The sequence below is a fragment of the Ammodytes marinus genome (assembly GCF_949987685.1).
Source record: "Ammodytes marinus genome assembly, chromosome: 24".
Taxonomy (NCBI): Eukaryota; Metazoa; Chordata; class Actinopteri; order Uranoscopiformes; family Ammodytidae; genus Ammodytes; species Ammodytes marinus.
The window spans coordinates 9,847,083-9,863,810 of NC_137228.1; the positions used below are offsets into that span (position 1 = coordinate 9,847,083).

Consider the following 16,728-nt stretch of genomic DNA (forward strand, 5'->3'; position numbering starts at 1 on the left):
ATTTCAGCTTTCATTTCCAGGTATTCACATCTGGATCCGATACACAACTGAGAAGATATCAATATTTGTAAAGGAACACCACATTGTTAGGTGAGCAGAAGTATTGGAACAGATAAAATTTAAATAAATTAAAGTGAATAAAACGTAAGATTTTGTCGCAAATCCTTTGCTTGCAATAACTGCATCAAGCCTGTGACCCATTGACATCACCAAACTTTTGCATTCTTCTTTTGTGATGCTTTTCCAGGCTTTCACCGCAGCCTCATTCAGTTGCTGTTTGTGTTAGGGGGTTACTCTCTTCACTCTCCTCTTTAGCAGGTAAAATGCATGCTCTATACCGTTTAAGTCTGGAGATTGACTTTGCCAGTCTAAAACCTTCCACTTCTTGCCCCTGATTAACAACAGGAAACCGGAGCTTGCAGGCGTCCCCCTGTCATTCAAATCCCGTTTGAGGGATAATTTCGGATTTCAGTAGAATTATGAAAACAGTGATAAACGTGTGGAACAATGTCGGCACACAGGTTATTGTTTCACCGCGATCGCCTATGTAGGAGCCAAGCATGGACATATAAAGGGAGCCAACACGTTGAACATGCATACGCATTTGAAAAGGCATCAACCAGCTCTTACTATCACCGTCACTGTGAAGAAAAATCGAGCTGTGCAAACAGACAGTATTTTCTTTTTTATACTGAAAATACATAAGCTGTAATTTAATTAATGCTGCAGTTGCACTTTTATTTGATAATTGTTATATTTATAAGAGCACTTCAGACAGTGGCGCTAAAAGTGGGTACTAGCGTATATGACTGCGGTCAAGCCAGCCGACCCATCGAAAACGACAGTCAAGCCAGCCGACCCAAGTTTTTGCTGTGCCTGTTTGTACTAGCCATTACGGTTATAGCGCCACAGAACTAGTTTCAAAATAAAAGCATAGTTTCCAAATAAATGCCTTTGTCTGGTACATACCAGAATACAGTAAATAAAAGCAAATACTATCAAAGGAAATGTACGGACGTTGTGATATGTACTTTCAAAATAAAAGCCCAACTAATTGACAAATGTAAGCTTATGTCAATAGTTTTCGGAGATGGCGCCGCACTAGAGGGGCGCCAAAGCGATCGGGGGAAAATTATTTGGAGTCGGCATTTTTCTTTAACAGCGTTTGTGTAAATGATATGATCAATAACAGAAGCACGTCAGTGATAAGGCGCCCCCCGCTCCTTCGCCTCCTCCTCCCCACACTATAGGCGCTCCAGTGTGCGCCCCCTCGAGCACGCGCTGGAGCGCGAGAGCTTTCATTTGAATCGTGTTGTCATCTGATGACAGGGACCTAAAGTTGGAGAGGCAGAAAAGAAAGCTCTCGGGGGCACAAAACCGAAAACGGGAAGATTGATAAGGAGAAAGATTGCATGTTTTATATGGCCGATTGTATTGATTAATGCACACTGATTATCGGCGGCGACTCGCGGATTGTCACTGCAGATCTACGTGTGTCACCTCAAGTTTTTGACTATATCTGTTTTCACAGTTTTTGAATGGTAGTGTAGTGATTAGCCTATAGCAGGTCAGCGCCCAAACAACACACTCACCTGTTTCCCACTATTATCATATTTTTGCACCATTCCAGCGCACGACTGAGTTGTGTGTGTGTGTGTGTGTGTGTGTGTGTGTGTGTGAGAGAGAGAGAGAGAGAGAGGTCTCCTTACAGAGGCAATGTGCCAGACTAACAATTTCAGTTGATTAAAATGTATAAATAACTAAACATGAAAAGACTGAGGTTAAGTTTGTCACCAAATTCCCTTACAATAAACTATTATATATACTCTCTCTCTCTCTCTCTCTCTCTCTCTCTCTCTCTCTCTCTCTCTCTCTCTCTCTCTCTCTCTCTCTCTCTCTCTCTCTCTCCTGTAATACTGTCTGTATGTGTAATTTGCACACTATTCAAACCGATCCTGAATTGTAATGCTTTCCTTCCTTAGCCTTGTACATCATACTTAGCATTGCACGACATACTTCAAACACTATGTACATAAGCCCTGCAGCTCACCCGCAGAAAACATTTCCTCAGAAAATTTTTTTTGTCGTTACACTCATAGCTCCAAAGAAAAACCTATTGTTGTAGTTGGGCTTACCTGGGAATCTTATCTACTGTCTTATCAGGACCTTCAAATATCTCTTTTTCATTCATCCAAGCGAATCCATCATCTTGTTCAGTGAATTGGAAACAGAAACCACAAAGCATCACAATTCAGAATCCCCCAAAGCATTACAATTCAGGATCGGTTTGAATAGTGACACATACAGTATTACAGAAGCGAGAGAGAGAGAGAGAGAGAGTATATAATAGTTTATTGTAAGGGAATTTGGTGCGATAGATTGGTGGCTCTAAGTTTTTTTTGTCTTATTTATTGCCTTTTCTCTCTCATTCACTTGAAAAAATAGTTTTATAAACAAGCTTTACTTCCAATAGAAATTGCAAAGAATCATTGATTATATGTCTTTAAGGCCACAATGCAAATCCAGATTATGCCGTATGAGAATCAGAATCAGAAATACTTTATTACTAAAATGTAATAATATTTGTGTTAATAAATAATATTGTTATATCAATGTAACACGGCATTACCAATCAACTGATTTGCACTGTTAAATGATTGCACAGGTCAATTAAATAAATGCAATATTAAATATATACAATATAGCCTATATAGATATTTTTATATATACGTATAAGTATATATACTGTATATAAACGATTTTGACAATGTCAATGACCGTATTTGTAGAACCATAATGACTTTATTGTGGTGTTTGTAGACAAAAAACAAAGCACCACAAAATAAATTATAATGATCACCTTCAAAAATACATTTTCACGGTGTAAGAAATCCATCAGTGAGATCAGCTGTCAACTTCTTATTCAATGGGAGTGTGGATTGGAATTTCATTTATTTTGTTTGTGACGGAAGCGGTCTTTAGTTGGAACTATACTTCAGAGTTCAGTTTCACCAAAACCAAAACCTCTCACTTCGTGTCGTTCAATTACCTGTTTGTTTGAGTCTTAAAGAGGTCAAACTCACCTGTATTTCACATTAAAAGCATTGAAAAAGCATACACATTTTCTCCTTCCCTTTCCCTATTATAGAATCATCTTATCACTCCTCAGATGTATCTCCCCTTGGATGACATGCAGATTGGGAACCACCTGACAGTTGCACCACTTTATACTGTAGTTAAACTGTGTATTGATACATCAGTATTAATGAACTAATAATTTCATATATAAATACAATTTATAAAATATCAGACAGATGGCATAGTTCTTCAGAGTCAGTCATTTTACTTTTTATGTAAGTATTGTTAATGATGCTGATAACATGCAAGATTTAGGATTTTGAATGCAAGACTTTTTTTTTCTTTTTTTCTTTGAATGGCATTTTTACATTGTTGTAATGGTACTTTTAGAAAAATGATCTGGGTGCGTCTTCAATCCTTCTTATTGGAGTATCGTCATATCTTAAAGGGAGCAATAACAGAAATGTATGCCAAAAAATTATCCTAGAAAACAAATAGCTGCGTGCCCCTAGGGGTGTTGACAGCAAACATGAGGTCTCTAAGCAGGGCCTTGTCAAATAGCGGGACTCATAAAAAGTGTTATTTTATAGGAGAAAACATGGGTGCTGCCAACGTATAGTACATTCCAAGAATAGTTGGTCATTTTTAAAAGGCTTAGAGCCTCATCATTTTCAGGAATCCTCTCCAGTTTCCAGTATAACTTCAGAAAACAAACAATGTGCATGACCGGACGATGGATTTTGTGTGTGACCTTTAACAGCCTCAACACATAGTGGAATGAAGATGTTAATCTGCACTGGTGAAGGAATCAGAGACAACTATGTTTCCAATGCTCTGGAATAGAATAGGGGTGAAAAAAGTTGCGATGCCAATCAAGAATATACAGAGAAAGACGGCCACTGTGTCTTCCCAAGAAGATTAATGCCCGTGCCAGTGACATGACAGGCTCCAACTGTCAGAGGTTGATTCAAGTTTATTTTGATGCTTTCTTAGGAACTGTAAAGTGCATACTGTTGCCCAGAGTATAGTTTTTAACGCTTTTCTTTTTTACTTGTGATGTACGACATTAATAAATTAATTAGATTCTGATGACTTGAAATCAGGTAAGGACTACATGTTTACAGAGAAACTGCATCATTTAAGCAACACATATTGACTTCCTTGTTCAATTCTGCATTTAATATTTATTTATTTATTGTTGCCCTGAACTCTTCAACTATAACAGCTCCAGAAAAGACAAAAACACTTATTATAGCAAAACATAACACTCTTGCTGCAAGCACGCGCACGCACACACACACACACACACACACACACACACACACACACACACACACACACACACACACACACACACACACACACACACACACACACACACACACACACACACACACACACACAAACAGTGTTTGCATACTGAACCAGATACTAGGGAACTGGCCATTCTCGTTTGGGGGCCTTCCTGCTACCTGATGGAGCTATGTAACAGTACATTCAGTTAGTGGTATGGAGCCTCTGTGTCTACATTTACTCTGCAGAAATGTGACAGCTGCCATGATGCAACGTGCTGCTATGTTGATTACCATGCATCTTCCTCTCTGAAACCTGATTGAAGTGACAAAAAGAGAAAAGGCATATTTTGTCTCTTAATGGTGAACAAATGTATATATTTGACTAGAGAGGAGTATGTCAGCCTGATCCCCTGTAATTATTGGCATGTGGTGTATGCTCAGGAATTTAGACCTGGCTCAACAAAGAAACACATAATCCACAAGCAATCTCAGATTCCAGAAGCATGAACCTGGTAACTAATGATTGTTTTAAACAGTTAGACGCAATGTGGGAACAAAAACATGGGGAATGATGTAGCAGACCGTTGCAACAGCAAAAATGAGAACAACGGATGTCATTTCAACCAACCTGATCATATGTGCAACACCTTACCACACAGCACCGGGTTAGCCAACCACTTGCAACAGGGTCACACCTCACATGGTCAGATGTCTTGTGTGTCAGTCTGAGTTATTCCAAAGCATGCATTAAGAACAGGCCTGCCCACACTAATGGCTGGGCCCCTGAAAACCTCCAGTCAATAGGCCCCCCTTACCCATGCTTTACTAGTGTCAATGCGTGTGAGTGTGCTCATCCCTAAATAAACACATACATGTATTTGTAGAGAGACTAACTATCTTATCAACCAGGGACTTAGTTTGGGGAGCAAGGACTCATTATTATTTTAAAATAGTAGCACATTTCTGACTTAGCCCTAGTCTTTTTTTTTCTTCTGCACATGACAATAAATCATTTGAAATCTTTTGGTGGTATTGTTGAAATAAATAACAATTAAAAATCAACAAAATATCTTCACACAAAAATGAAAAAAGGTGGTCCTAAACCATAAAAGTCTTTGCAACGTTTATTCTGATGATGAAGATGTCTTACTTTAAATGTCGGAAGCTCTTATTTCATTAGTCGTAGAGAATGGTCGTTTGAGACATTTTGATTTTTGAAAAAGTTTTGGAGAGCGTCCAAGACCTTATTATTTTTTTTATTTATTTTTACTACGGACCAAAAAATATGATAAGGAAATAAGATCAATTTACATTTTTTCTTACTACTTTGTGTGAGCAAGCTTGAAAATGGAATCACTGAATTTCCACATTTTCATATATGAATTAATTGAACATTGAAATGAAATAATATTCTAATCATATATTCTAATCTCTTAATCACCAAGCCTTACTAACTAAACGTGTCGTTACATATTGAAATTTGAATTGAATTGCATTTATTGTCTGTTTTGTCTACTTCAACAGGACAAAGTGTGCTCTGTTGAAAATTATTTTGAAACAAAGACATTTGATGACGCAGGCATGTGCTGTAATATTGTGGGGAAGGAAACAGGACATTGGGACAACTCTGCACAGTGCACACTAAGAAAAAAGTGTTGTATCACACTTAGAGGAATGCCTATGTGGGCTCAGATTTATTTGGGCGTTGAGCTGTTGCCAGAGCAGAAGGTGAGTGTCTCAACTGGTTTATTCTTATAGGTGAAGAGCAGGTGGATATAAAATTTAATTTGAGTTTTTTATTTAATAAATGTGAGACTAATTTAAATGTATTTATATGTTTAAAGAAAACCTCATTAAACAGCAAACATTTGTAATCACTGTTTCTAATTGTGCAACTTTAAATCTCAACTATCTTAAATATGGCCCTGCATCAATGTTTTTGTAGTATAGCGTATAGTGTGCTAATATCAACCTGTTGTCCATCCATAGTCATGTCATACATCTTTACCTATGAGGATTTGTTCGATGTGCTTAATGAGACGATCCACAACAACCACACCAAATATGTTCCGGATCCAAAGACGTTCAATTGTGAGACAATGCTGCTAGATCCTATTGCAGCCGTGACCCTGTGTGTCCTCCTCATAGCCATCTTTGTTCTGGCCATACCGGGGAACCTGTTGGTGGGTTGGGTGATCGGCACCAGCAGGCAGGCGCTGACCCCGTCCGACATCTACTTGATTCATCTGACCATAGCTGACGGTCTCATGGCCCTGACCCTCCCGTTCTGGGCTGTGGCCCTCATCCAAGGCTGGGTCTTCGGGGACTTCATGTGCAAGCTCCTCAACCTGGTCATTGAGGCCAACTTCTACACTAGCATCCTCTTCTTGGCCTGCATCAGCATCGACCGCTATCTGGTGATCGTGCACGCCAGTGAGAGTCTCCGGAGCCGCCAGAGGCTGTGCAGCCGGCTCCTCTGTGCGGCGGTGTGGGCCCTTGGCTGGGCCCTCGCTCTGCCGGCCCTCTTCAACGACGCCACCAAGCCTGACCCCGACTCCAACAGGGTGGTGTGCACTGAGAACTTTGACATCGGCAGTGCCAACTCCTGGAGGCTTGCCACCCGCCTCTTGAGCCACATCTTTGGCTTCATCCTCCCACTGGCTGTCATGGTGGTCTGCTACAGCATCACCGTCGCCAGGCTGCTGCGAACCCGAGGCTTCCAGAAGCACCGGGCCATGAAGGTGATCCTTGCCGTGGTGATTGCGTTCCTGCTGTGCTGGACTCCGTACCATCTAACCCTGATGGTGGACACGCTCCTGAGGGCCGAGCTGATACCGTTAGACTGTGCTGTGAGGAGGTCTGTGAGCACGGCCATGGACATGACCAACGGCCTGGCTCTGCTGCACAGCTGCATCAACCCCGTGCTCTACGCCTTTGTGGCGGAGAAGTTCAGGAGGAGGATGGTGCTGCTTCTACAGAGGAAGGTCCGGCAGGAGAGGATGTCGGGCTCCAAGTTCAGCAGGTCCACCTCTCAAACCTCAGAAGGAGCTGTTCTCTAAACATGTACTTAAATGTAGGCTATGTTATGAACTTATTTCAAGACAGTTACAAATTACATACTTTTTTTTCCTATTCTACATATTGGTTTTCTTTAGTTAAGCACATAATTGGGACATACTTTTACTCATTTATTTCATCATAACATCGGGCCTTGAACTTGCCTCTTGCTTATATATCTGTTGCATATCTGTTCTTTTCACACGGTGGCTCTGTCGCTGTGACATAACTTCTGGTGTGCAGTGGATTGTGGATGAGAATTGCCAAAAAAGCATGCTTATTTCCACACTAGAAGGTATGACCGAATTTGGTAGGGCATCCAAGTATTTTTCAACATGCTGCATCTTACCACATGAACTGGGACATCCTTAAATGTTTTACCTAAATAGCAGGTAAGTATGGGTATTGGAACACAGCCCTAGTGTATGTCACTTTTTGTCTCTGTAATGCCTTGCCACTCATCCTCTGCTTTTACACTGCACACTGCTGCCATCTATCGTATTTACTGTTGTCTACACACACCATGGAAACCTGACACATTTCAAGACTCTGATCTGATTCTCGCTCAAGAAAGAAGCGGAGCTGCTTTTCAGTAGTTTTAACCAGTGAATCCCAGAGAGCATTTACTTACATTACTCAGACTGCACTCTCTCTTTATTTATATAGCCTGTAAATTGACCTGCATTAGTGTTTGTATAAACTATTTCAATACTGTTTTTAAGTAAATGTCCAGAAAGGTTATAATTTCAAAATAAAATGCTTCTCTTTTATTCTACATGTTGGTAGACACTGAACAATTTTTTTTGTTTTTGACTTGGCAAAGTAGCTACAAACATTTAAGACAAATATGCAAAGAGATAACTCAACATAAATGACACCGCAACTGAAGCACAATCATTTTCACACAGCTGCTAGCATTAATTAGGATGGTGAGTTCATTTTTGAGCTTGAAAAAACTACTTTTTGCAAAGTTTTCAAGGTCCAGAATTAATTTCTTTGGGGAATTCAATTTAAACTTTTCATCAAACAAGGACTCTAAATCCTTAAAGTGCTGATAAAAATGTATATTTTAAAAAACACGGATGCAATTAAAAGCTCCAGAACAAGTAGGTTATTAATGTATCTTGAATTGAGATTTTCTTTCCATCAACTTTTAATAGCTTTTATTCTTTAATTTGATTGATATTTACATCCCTGTCTCAAGTAAAAAAATCTATTTAATGTTATTGTTTTTGTGTGCAATCATTGCAGCAGTGTGAACCAACTGGATGGCCTCTAAGCATAAACATTAGCAACAAAAATGATTTAATAAAAACATTTTCAGAACATAATAGTATCATCTAGAAACAATGATAGGTGACAATATATTACACATTACAATAATGTAAAACAACATGTAAAGTATTGTCATATTATATTATAACAGATTACTTAGTTACTCTGGTTCTTATCAGTAGTAGCAGTAGTAGCAGGCTAGTAGTAGTAGTATGCCTAGTAGTAGTAACACGTTTTGCCCAGCAGATGGCAAGCTTGAAACCTAAAACACTCAGCACTTCCAAAATAAAAAAATGTGTGACATAAAATATGAATTATAGGAACATTATGTTCTTAAATTTGTTTAAGATGGAACTCATAGAAAAAACGAAAACAAAAATATTCTTAAATTACTTGAAAGTGTTAAGATAAACAACTTTGTCGCCGAAGTACGACTGCGAAACTACATTTCCCAGAAGGCATTGCGGTGAAAGGATCCACCACGCGGCGCGCGCAGCTTCAGATGAGCTTCACGCGGTTCACGAGTTATGTGGGTATGTAACGTCCACTCAATATGAATGTCTGCTAAAATGACAATCAAGTTAAAATTGTGCTTTCTAAATGAGCAAGCGGCTAGTAGTTGTGTGAGTGCGGCGTCATATTTTTGCTACATAGGCCGTGTTATCAATATGTGCAGGCATAAGCTGTACAACCGCTTTGTGTTTATATTTTTAAAGTGCTAACCAGCTTGTTAGCCGGCTATAACTTCGCACCTGTGTCAATTAACGTCAGTATACCGATTAAACACGCGTGTGTGTATCGCTGTCAAGTTCGAACAACTGGCACTATTAATCTTTTTGGATGGCTTCTTGAACTTGTTTACGTTTTCGCCCCGTTTATTTCCTGACACGTAGCCTACCCCAGGCCATGCATCTCATTCCCCAGGAGCACAATGTGACCTAATTGGCCTCGTGTATCCTATATACTTATATTTCTAATTCTTATATAGGCCAGATGATATATTTGAAAGTACTTAAGCAGGATAAGTGAGGTAAAGGTTATAGCGGGCACCTGGTTTGTAGCAGACAATCTCACTTGTTTAGAATTAAAGTGAATCATGTATTGCTCTTGAAAGATCTCTTCTTTTAATTTGCTAGTTATCATACACTTATATTATAATCTGAATATTTTGATTTCAGTGCATCGGCTAGAGTTTTGCCAGCTTCCAACGGCCACTTTTCAATATTTAAGATATTCTATAACAAACGATGAATGCATTAGGAGAATAAGCAGCAGAAGTATTCATATTGATGATAAGAAAGAAACTTGTTTCATTCTGTCAGGTTTGCCTCCAAAGTACCCAGCCTGCTCAAATGTCAGCTGCAGCTTCTGCATGGTGTCAAAACAAGTCTGACCAATGGAAAACATTGTTATCTTTTCAGGTTAACAGTGCAACCAGACTCAGTTGCTGGATAGCCTGCAGTCAGCTATCTCGCCATCACCCTGTTAAAATGTTCCGGTTCACAATTCCCTGGTACGGAGAAGCAGAAAGCACAGTTTGAATTCAGTTTTTTTTAACCCAAACATTTGGGTTCTTTTTCTTTCATTTGTTTCTTCATTTCAAGTAGGAAGCCTTCAGCTCCTTACATGTTGATTTGACACAGAGAACAAACATTGAATAAGGAAAAAGTGACACCAGCTGCTGACACAATGGTAGAAGATGACACCGCAGGAAGTGGAGACGTATCAGACGGGGAGAAAGAGATGGACCTAAAGGAGCCTGCGTTGGGAAATGGCGGAGGACATGAAGACGGAGACGTATCGATGGCTGTCTCTCCTCCTGAGGCCCCGTCTCCCTCCGAAGGCCCCCAGGAGGAACCCAAGGAGCCCAGAAAGTGGACGTGGGCCGTGATATTCCTGTGCTTCTATGGCTTTATGGGCTCGATAAAGCCCGGGGAGCCCTTCATTACGCCGTATCTACTAAGCCCTGAAAAGAACTTCACCAGGGAGCAGGTTAGTGCTGTCCTCAGACTGGGATGTTTATTTATTATTATTGACAAAAATATATCTATTTTTTAAAGATATTTTTTGGGCATTTTTATGCTTTATTGATAGTGCAGAGAGACAGAGGTGAAATGGGGCAGAGAGGGGAGTGACATGCAGAGAACGACCGCGGGCGGATCGAACCCGGCTCTGCTGCTGGGCCCGGCCCGGGGGGGGGGACGCCCTACCAACTGAGCTAAGGGCGCCCCTGACAAAAATAAGCTTAGTTGGCTCAGTATGCCTCATATAGAGAAGAGTGTACGTAAAGTACAGAACAAAAGTTCCCCTTTAAGCCCCTTTCATAAGTTTTCCCAATGTATGCAGTCAAGTAGAAGTAATGAGTTCCCTGTAGGGAGATTGCTACTCCATCCTCCTGTGGTCAAAGTGCACATTCCTCCAAAAAGGGTTAGTGTAAGAGGCTTGTGCTGGTTTATAATGGAGAAATGGCTATTAAAACATCAGTAGAGCCTAGATTTGTAGAAAAGTGATAGGATACATTTTTTTAATTTTTAATGTTAGTGAGTTGAGTCACATGTCCAGCCTTATGATGTAGTATGTATATTGACATACAGGGTTCACTGGTCATTGCAATGTTTTTTTTTCTGTGTCCCATCCCAGCCTTGGTTAATTATTCAGTAATTTAAAGAGATAAGACTTGTATTTACAATCATTAACACAGAAGGTCTTCTACTAGAAAAAATAGTGCTGTCTGGCAGACTGAGAGCTGCACTGATAAACCTGAACTTGTTTGTTATCTTTACTGCTTTGAAGCATCTTTAAATCACCTGGCTACTTTATTTATTATATTATCATATAAAAAATATAAAGGTACAAATGTATATAAATGATAATAAGCTATACTGATGTCAGTTGAGCCATTGATATGAACGATTCCCCAATATTTCACAGATTAAGTGTATTGCCAACAGTGATTTGACTATGGATGGGACATATGAATATATTTAGAAATTATGTTTGTGTCTGCAAAATGATCTAAAAAACAATACCTTTTGATTTTTGGACAGTACATTAAACTGTAAGCATGTTATGCATTATATCAAAATTTAATTGATGAAGCAATAGAAATTACATTTCAGCAGAGATTCAAATGAAATCAGACTTTTCTGTCATTTCCAGGTGACCAATGAGATCACTCCTGTGCTGACGTACTCCTACATGGCCGTGCTGGTGCCAGCCTTCCTGCTGACGGATTTCCTGCGCTACAAGCCGGTGCTGGTAATCCAAGGCTTCAGCCAGGTGGTCATCTGGATCATTCTGCTCCTGGGCAGCTCCCTCATCCAGATGCAGTTCATGGAGTTCTTCTACGGCGTCACCATGGCCTGCCGCGTGGCCTACTCCTCGTACATCTTCTCCCTGGTCAGTCCTAATCTCTACCAGCGCGTGGCTGGATACTCGCGCACCGCAGTCCTCTTAGGAGTGTTCACAAGCTCCGTTCTGGGCCAGATGTTTATGTCTGTTGGCGAAGTCACCTTCTACAACCTCAACGCTATATCTTTGGGGTTTGTCAGCTTTGGTCTGTTGCTTTCAATGTGCCTGCCTTGGCCTAAACGCTCCCTCTTTTTCAACCGAACGCGGACGCAGGAGCAAAAGGAGCTGTCTGGCGCAGCGGCAGCCTCCAAATCAGAACTGGACAAAATGAATCCCAAAGAGAGCATGTCTTCCTCGGCAGCCCCCCCGTGCTCTGCATCCCGCTGGAGGGATTCTGTCATGGTGCAGATGCTGCTTGAGCTGAGAAACGTGGTGAGGAGGCCCAACCTGAGGCTCTGGTCCCTGTGGTGGGTCTTCAACTCCACAGGTTACTACCTGGTGCTGTTCTACGTCCACATCCTGTGGTACAAAGTCTACCCGGCCACTGAGAGCAAGCACGTTTACAACGGGGCAGTGGAGGCAGCTTCTACCCTGCTGAGTGAGACATTTCTCAAACTACAATACTTAGTTTAGCTGGATTTTTGAAATTGTATCTGTGTTTTATTAGCTCAGTTCTTATGTTCATACAGCAGTAAGGTATCAGTTGCATGCTTTTCTTCACTGCATAATGCAACGCCAGCATAATGTCTCAAGGCCAAAAGAAAGTGTTGGGCTTTTCATTAACAGCTATACTCTTGCACAAAGTTGCTGTAAGAACTCATGAATAATCCTTAATCTAGAAATGCTTTGCAAATGATTTTCAAGCTATGATGAGAGTGAGGTTGTGTTTGTGAAGATGACCTTAAATGTCCAATAAGAAAAAAAATGTTGCTCATTGATGGAAGAGTTAAAGCAGAATATAAAGAATGTTTAATGACATCAGTACAAAAAACAACAGTCCCCTTTTTCATTGGTGAATGAACCCTACATCACTAATCTTTCTAAAAGTATGGTCAGTTAAACACCTGTTTACAGTTCCAATTAGATGTTTAGCTAAAACAGCCATCTAGATTAATAATAAACTGAATAGTGATGGTACGTTTTTGTTTTGTTTATAGTGTTAATTTTTAAGCATCAAAATCATAAAATTGGTTTGTATACTATTATTAATGTCTGGCAGAAGCATCGTATTTGCAGATGAAAGCCTGCTGCAGAGCTGATGTCACCTGCAGTTAAGCGGCTGAGTAATTAATCTCCAACCTTTTATTGTGTCAAGTGATTACATCAGCTTTAGGCACAGGTAAAGGCCCAGCTGCCCTTTAAACAGCTGTGAAGCACAAAGGTAGCAGTTTGTTTAAATAACCTGGATGTCATGTGCAAGCAGTAAAAGTTAGGTTGTAAATAAGGATAGGCTCCTGAAACCAGATTGTTCATTACAGCCAGTTAGGGATTTCCTTTGTGAAATAATATATTTCCATAATGAAAGAGGACAAATATAAACACAAGACGATAGTTTTTAGCAGAGCAGTCATTAAGTGCCCAGATTACACACTATCTTCCTTTATGATAAATCAGATGAATAAAGTTTGATTAGCTCTGAGAGTCTTGATGGATGTGTCTCTCTGCAGGTGCAGTGATGTCCTTAATCGCAGGCTATGTGAAAATTCGCTGGAACGTTTGGTCTGAGCTGCTCATTGGAATTATCACAGGAGTGCAGGCCGGTCTGCTGCTCCTCATGGGCACCACAGACAACATCTGGGTCTGCTACATGGCCTATGTCCTCTTCAGGGGCTTCTACCAGTTTCTGGTGCCAATTGCCACGTGAGTGCCAAATACTGATTAACAGAAATCTTCTGCCGTTATTTTCATTTTCTTAACCAAAAGAAACTATGATCTATCAAGAATCTCAAATGTGAGAATGTTCTGCTCCTCTTGGCCTGACCTTTGTAGTAATCTGAAGTATTGTTGGTTGAACAAAACAAGGCATTTGTGAAGTCACCTATGACTTTTTGATGTACATTTTCATAGTTTTATAATGTTTCATAGACTTAATTATTAGAGAAAATAACAATAATGGAAATAAATTGAAGGCTGCCTGCAGCTAACACACACTTAATCCACAGTGATTCCTGAGGTGGGTGATTTAAAAAAGTCTAGCTAGATTTTTGTTAAAGTAATTTTCTTTTTTTATTTGACATTATCAATATTTTCATCAAATAAAAAACAGTTCTACATTGACATGAACCACATGTTTATATTTAATTTGTAAAACCTGAAGAAAAATAACAAATAAAAATAAAAGTAACTGAAGAAGCCAAAATTAAAGACCCTTATTAATATTATGCCAAAGCTGAGAGTTTGTCACAGTAAATACATCCGTAGTTCCCCTGAAGCACCTTCAGGCTGATCATCTAATCATCTCTCCATAGTTTCCAGATTGCCTCGTCCCTCAACAAGGAGCTGTGCGCCTTAGTGTTTGGCATCAACACTTTCTTGGGGACCATTCTGAAGACCATCATCAACTTGATATTTATTGACAAGAGAGGCCTGGCGTTTGACGTGCACAGTCAGGTAAAACACCTTGAGAGCTTATTAAAGTGTGCTGTGTTTTCCCCCTAGATGCATGTCTTTAGGGAAAGGGATATTATTTAATCACAATGAATATAAATGTTGGTCAAGAGAGGATATATAGTAATAATAAAAAGCTGATTTGTGAAATTAATGTGGGTTTAAATAACTAAACCATGGCATCTATTTTCATCAAGACATTTAAGAAATAAGTTGCTGGGGGCGCCCTTAGCTCAGTTGGTAGGGCGCCCCCCCCATGGGCCTCGGCCAGCAGCGGACCCGGGTTCGATTCCAGCCCGCGGTCGTTCTCTGCATGTCACTCCCCTCTCTGCCCCATTTCAACTCCAAAAAAATAAAAATAAAAGTTGCTTAAAAAAAAGTTTTTTACATCTTTTGGACTGAAGAAGTGTGTCTCAAAGAAAACAAATTTTCTTAAACAATGGAAAGCGTGACTTGTATCAGTTGGATTTTAATCAACCAATGCCGCACAAGTTGTAGGTTTGTCAGGTGCTTTCAGCTAAGTAGACCTTTTCCCTCCTCTGAACTACAACTACTAATTTATCATTTCCACTTCATGTCTTATCTGATTTTAAGAAGTCTCCATTTGTTTCTTACAGTTCCTGGTTTACTTCATTTACTTCACCATTCTTACTGTCGTCTACTTAATCTGTGCCGCCGTGGTCCTCATCCGTCACTATAGAAAGCAGTCTGTGGGAGGATGTGGGGCCAATGAACAGGTCGCACACACAGAGCTCAGTCCTGTGGCTGCTGGTTCAGACGCAGAAACTTTGTCCAACGGCAAAGGCGCCAAAGCGTAACGATGAGAAACGTGTCTTATATTATGACGATCCCAGTCTCTTTGTGAATAAGCTCTTCAGACTTTGCGGGATCAATCATTTTAACCCTATGATGTTGATCGAGTGGTTTTTCCTTAAATCTTAAGTGCCTCATCTGATACCCGAAGCTGCTGCACTACACTGCCCAGACTGGCTGACGTCTCTGGAGAGTTTCCTATGTGTTTGTTGACGGTCGGACGTGATTTTCTGTACCTGGAAAGTAATTTCTACTGAAGCACTAAATGATACAATGCTTTCATATTGGGGGAAATAATCTTAAACACAGAGAAGGGCTGGTAATATCATGGCCAGAAGTTATATTGTATGTGTTATGTGTCATTGACACTCCTATCATAACTAATGACACAGTTCCATGAAATGGCAAGTGCCATTAAAAGAGGAAAAGGACCATATCAGTATGATGGCTAATTTTCTTTCCGTATCAATCCACATAGTTAGAAAACAAGCATTTTTATTAGTTAATTTGAAGTTGTAAACTGCAGATTTTATGCAGTTATTATTATTTTTTTAATTCTAATTTAGCTGAAATGCTGTAAAAAGTTGCTCTCTGTAATTTAAGATGCAGCACAATCAGAATATTTCAAATTGTCCACTGAATATGTTGAGAATGAGAAATCATTTGTGACAGTATTGTTTATTGATTTTTTTACAAAGATGAAAACTTTTTTAACAACTAATCTAAATAGGCTTACACACTCACCAAATGTGGTTATTTAAAATATGACAATTTTTCTCAGTAGTAATTTACTGAAAAATAAGCACTAGTTAATTGTCTTGCTGCTCAGTTGCTGCCTGTGGCTTGTGAGTTTGCCATTTGCCAAGTAGAGCTCCAACTTGTAAAACCTCCTCATTGGTTCAACATAGGAACACAGTGATGGTACAGAAACTACAGGACAAACAGTAGGTTTAAAAAAGGACATTTGTTTACTCCAAAAGCGGTTGATGCCTTTAGAGTCAATGTGAGGTTTTTTCTTACAACATGTATTATTCTTATCAGTTAATAGGATTGTACTTACATTCAGAATGAATAGATATTTCTTTTAAACATTTCTGATTTAATTAATTGCTGAGAATTGACATTACTGTGAACCTGTCTGAATGCTGTAAAAAAAAGAAAAAACACTGACTTTGATAAAATGTTTATTTTTTATTCACAAATAAATTACTTTTGATGCATGAAAAGCTCCATGATCATTATTTTGGATTCT

At 39.6% G+C, this 16,728-nt stretch overlaps 2 protein-coding genes across 2 annotated transcripts; both read left to right on the forward strand.

The window, feature by feature from the left end:
- Positions 1–6,364: 6,364 nt before the first annotated feature.
- LOC307269877 (C-X-C chemokine receptor type 2-like) lies at positions 6,365–7,432 on the forward strand (the record flags this gene model as incomplete). The annotated part of the gene is made up of 1 exon (XM_080052959.1): positions 6,365–7,432. One exon carries the CDS (start codon positions 6,365–6,367, stop codon positions 7,430–7,432), a length of 1,068 nt encoding a protein of 355 aa, XP_079909085.1.
- Positions 7,433–9,217: 1,785 nt separating this feature from the next.
- On the forward strand, positions 9,218–16,724 carry slc19a1 (solute carrier family 19 member 1). Its single transcript, XM_080053030.1, has 6 exons — positions 9,218–9,238; positions 10,127–10,697; positions 11,865–12,654; positions 13,724–13,916; positions 14,525–14,666; positions 15,281–16,724. Exons 2-6 carry the CDS (start codon positions 10,395–10,397, stop codon positions 15,479–15,481), a joined length of 1,629 nt encoding a protein of 542 aa, XP_079909156.1. The 5' UTR covers positions 9,218–9,238; positions 10,127–10,394; the 3' UTR covers positions 15,482–16,724.
- Positions 16,725–16,728: the final 4 nt, after the last annotated feature.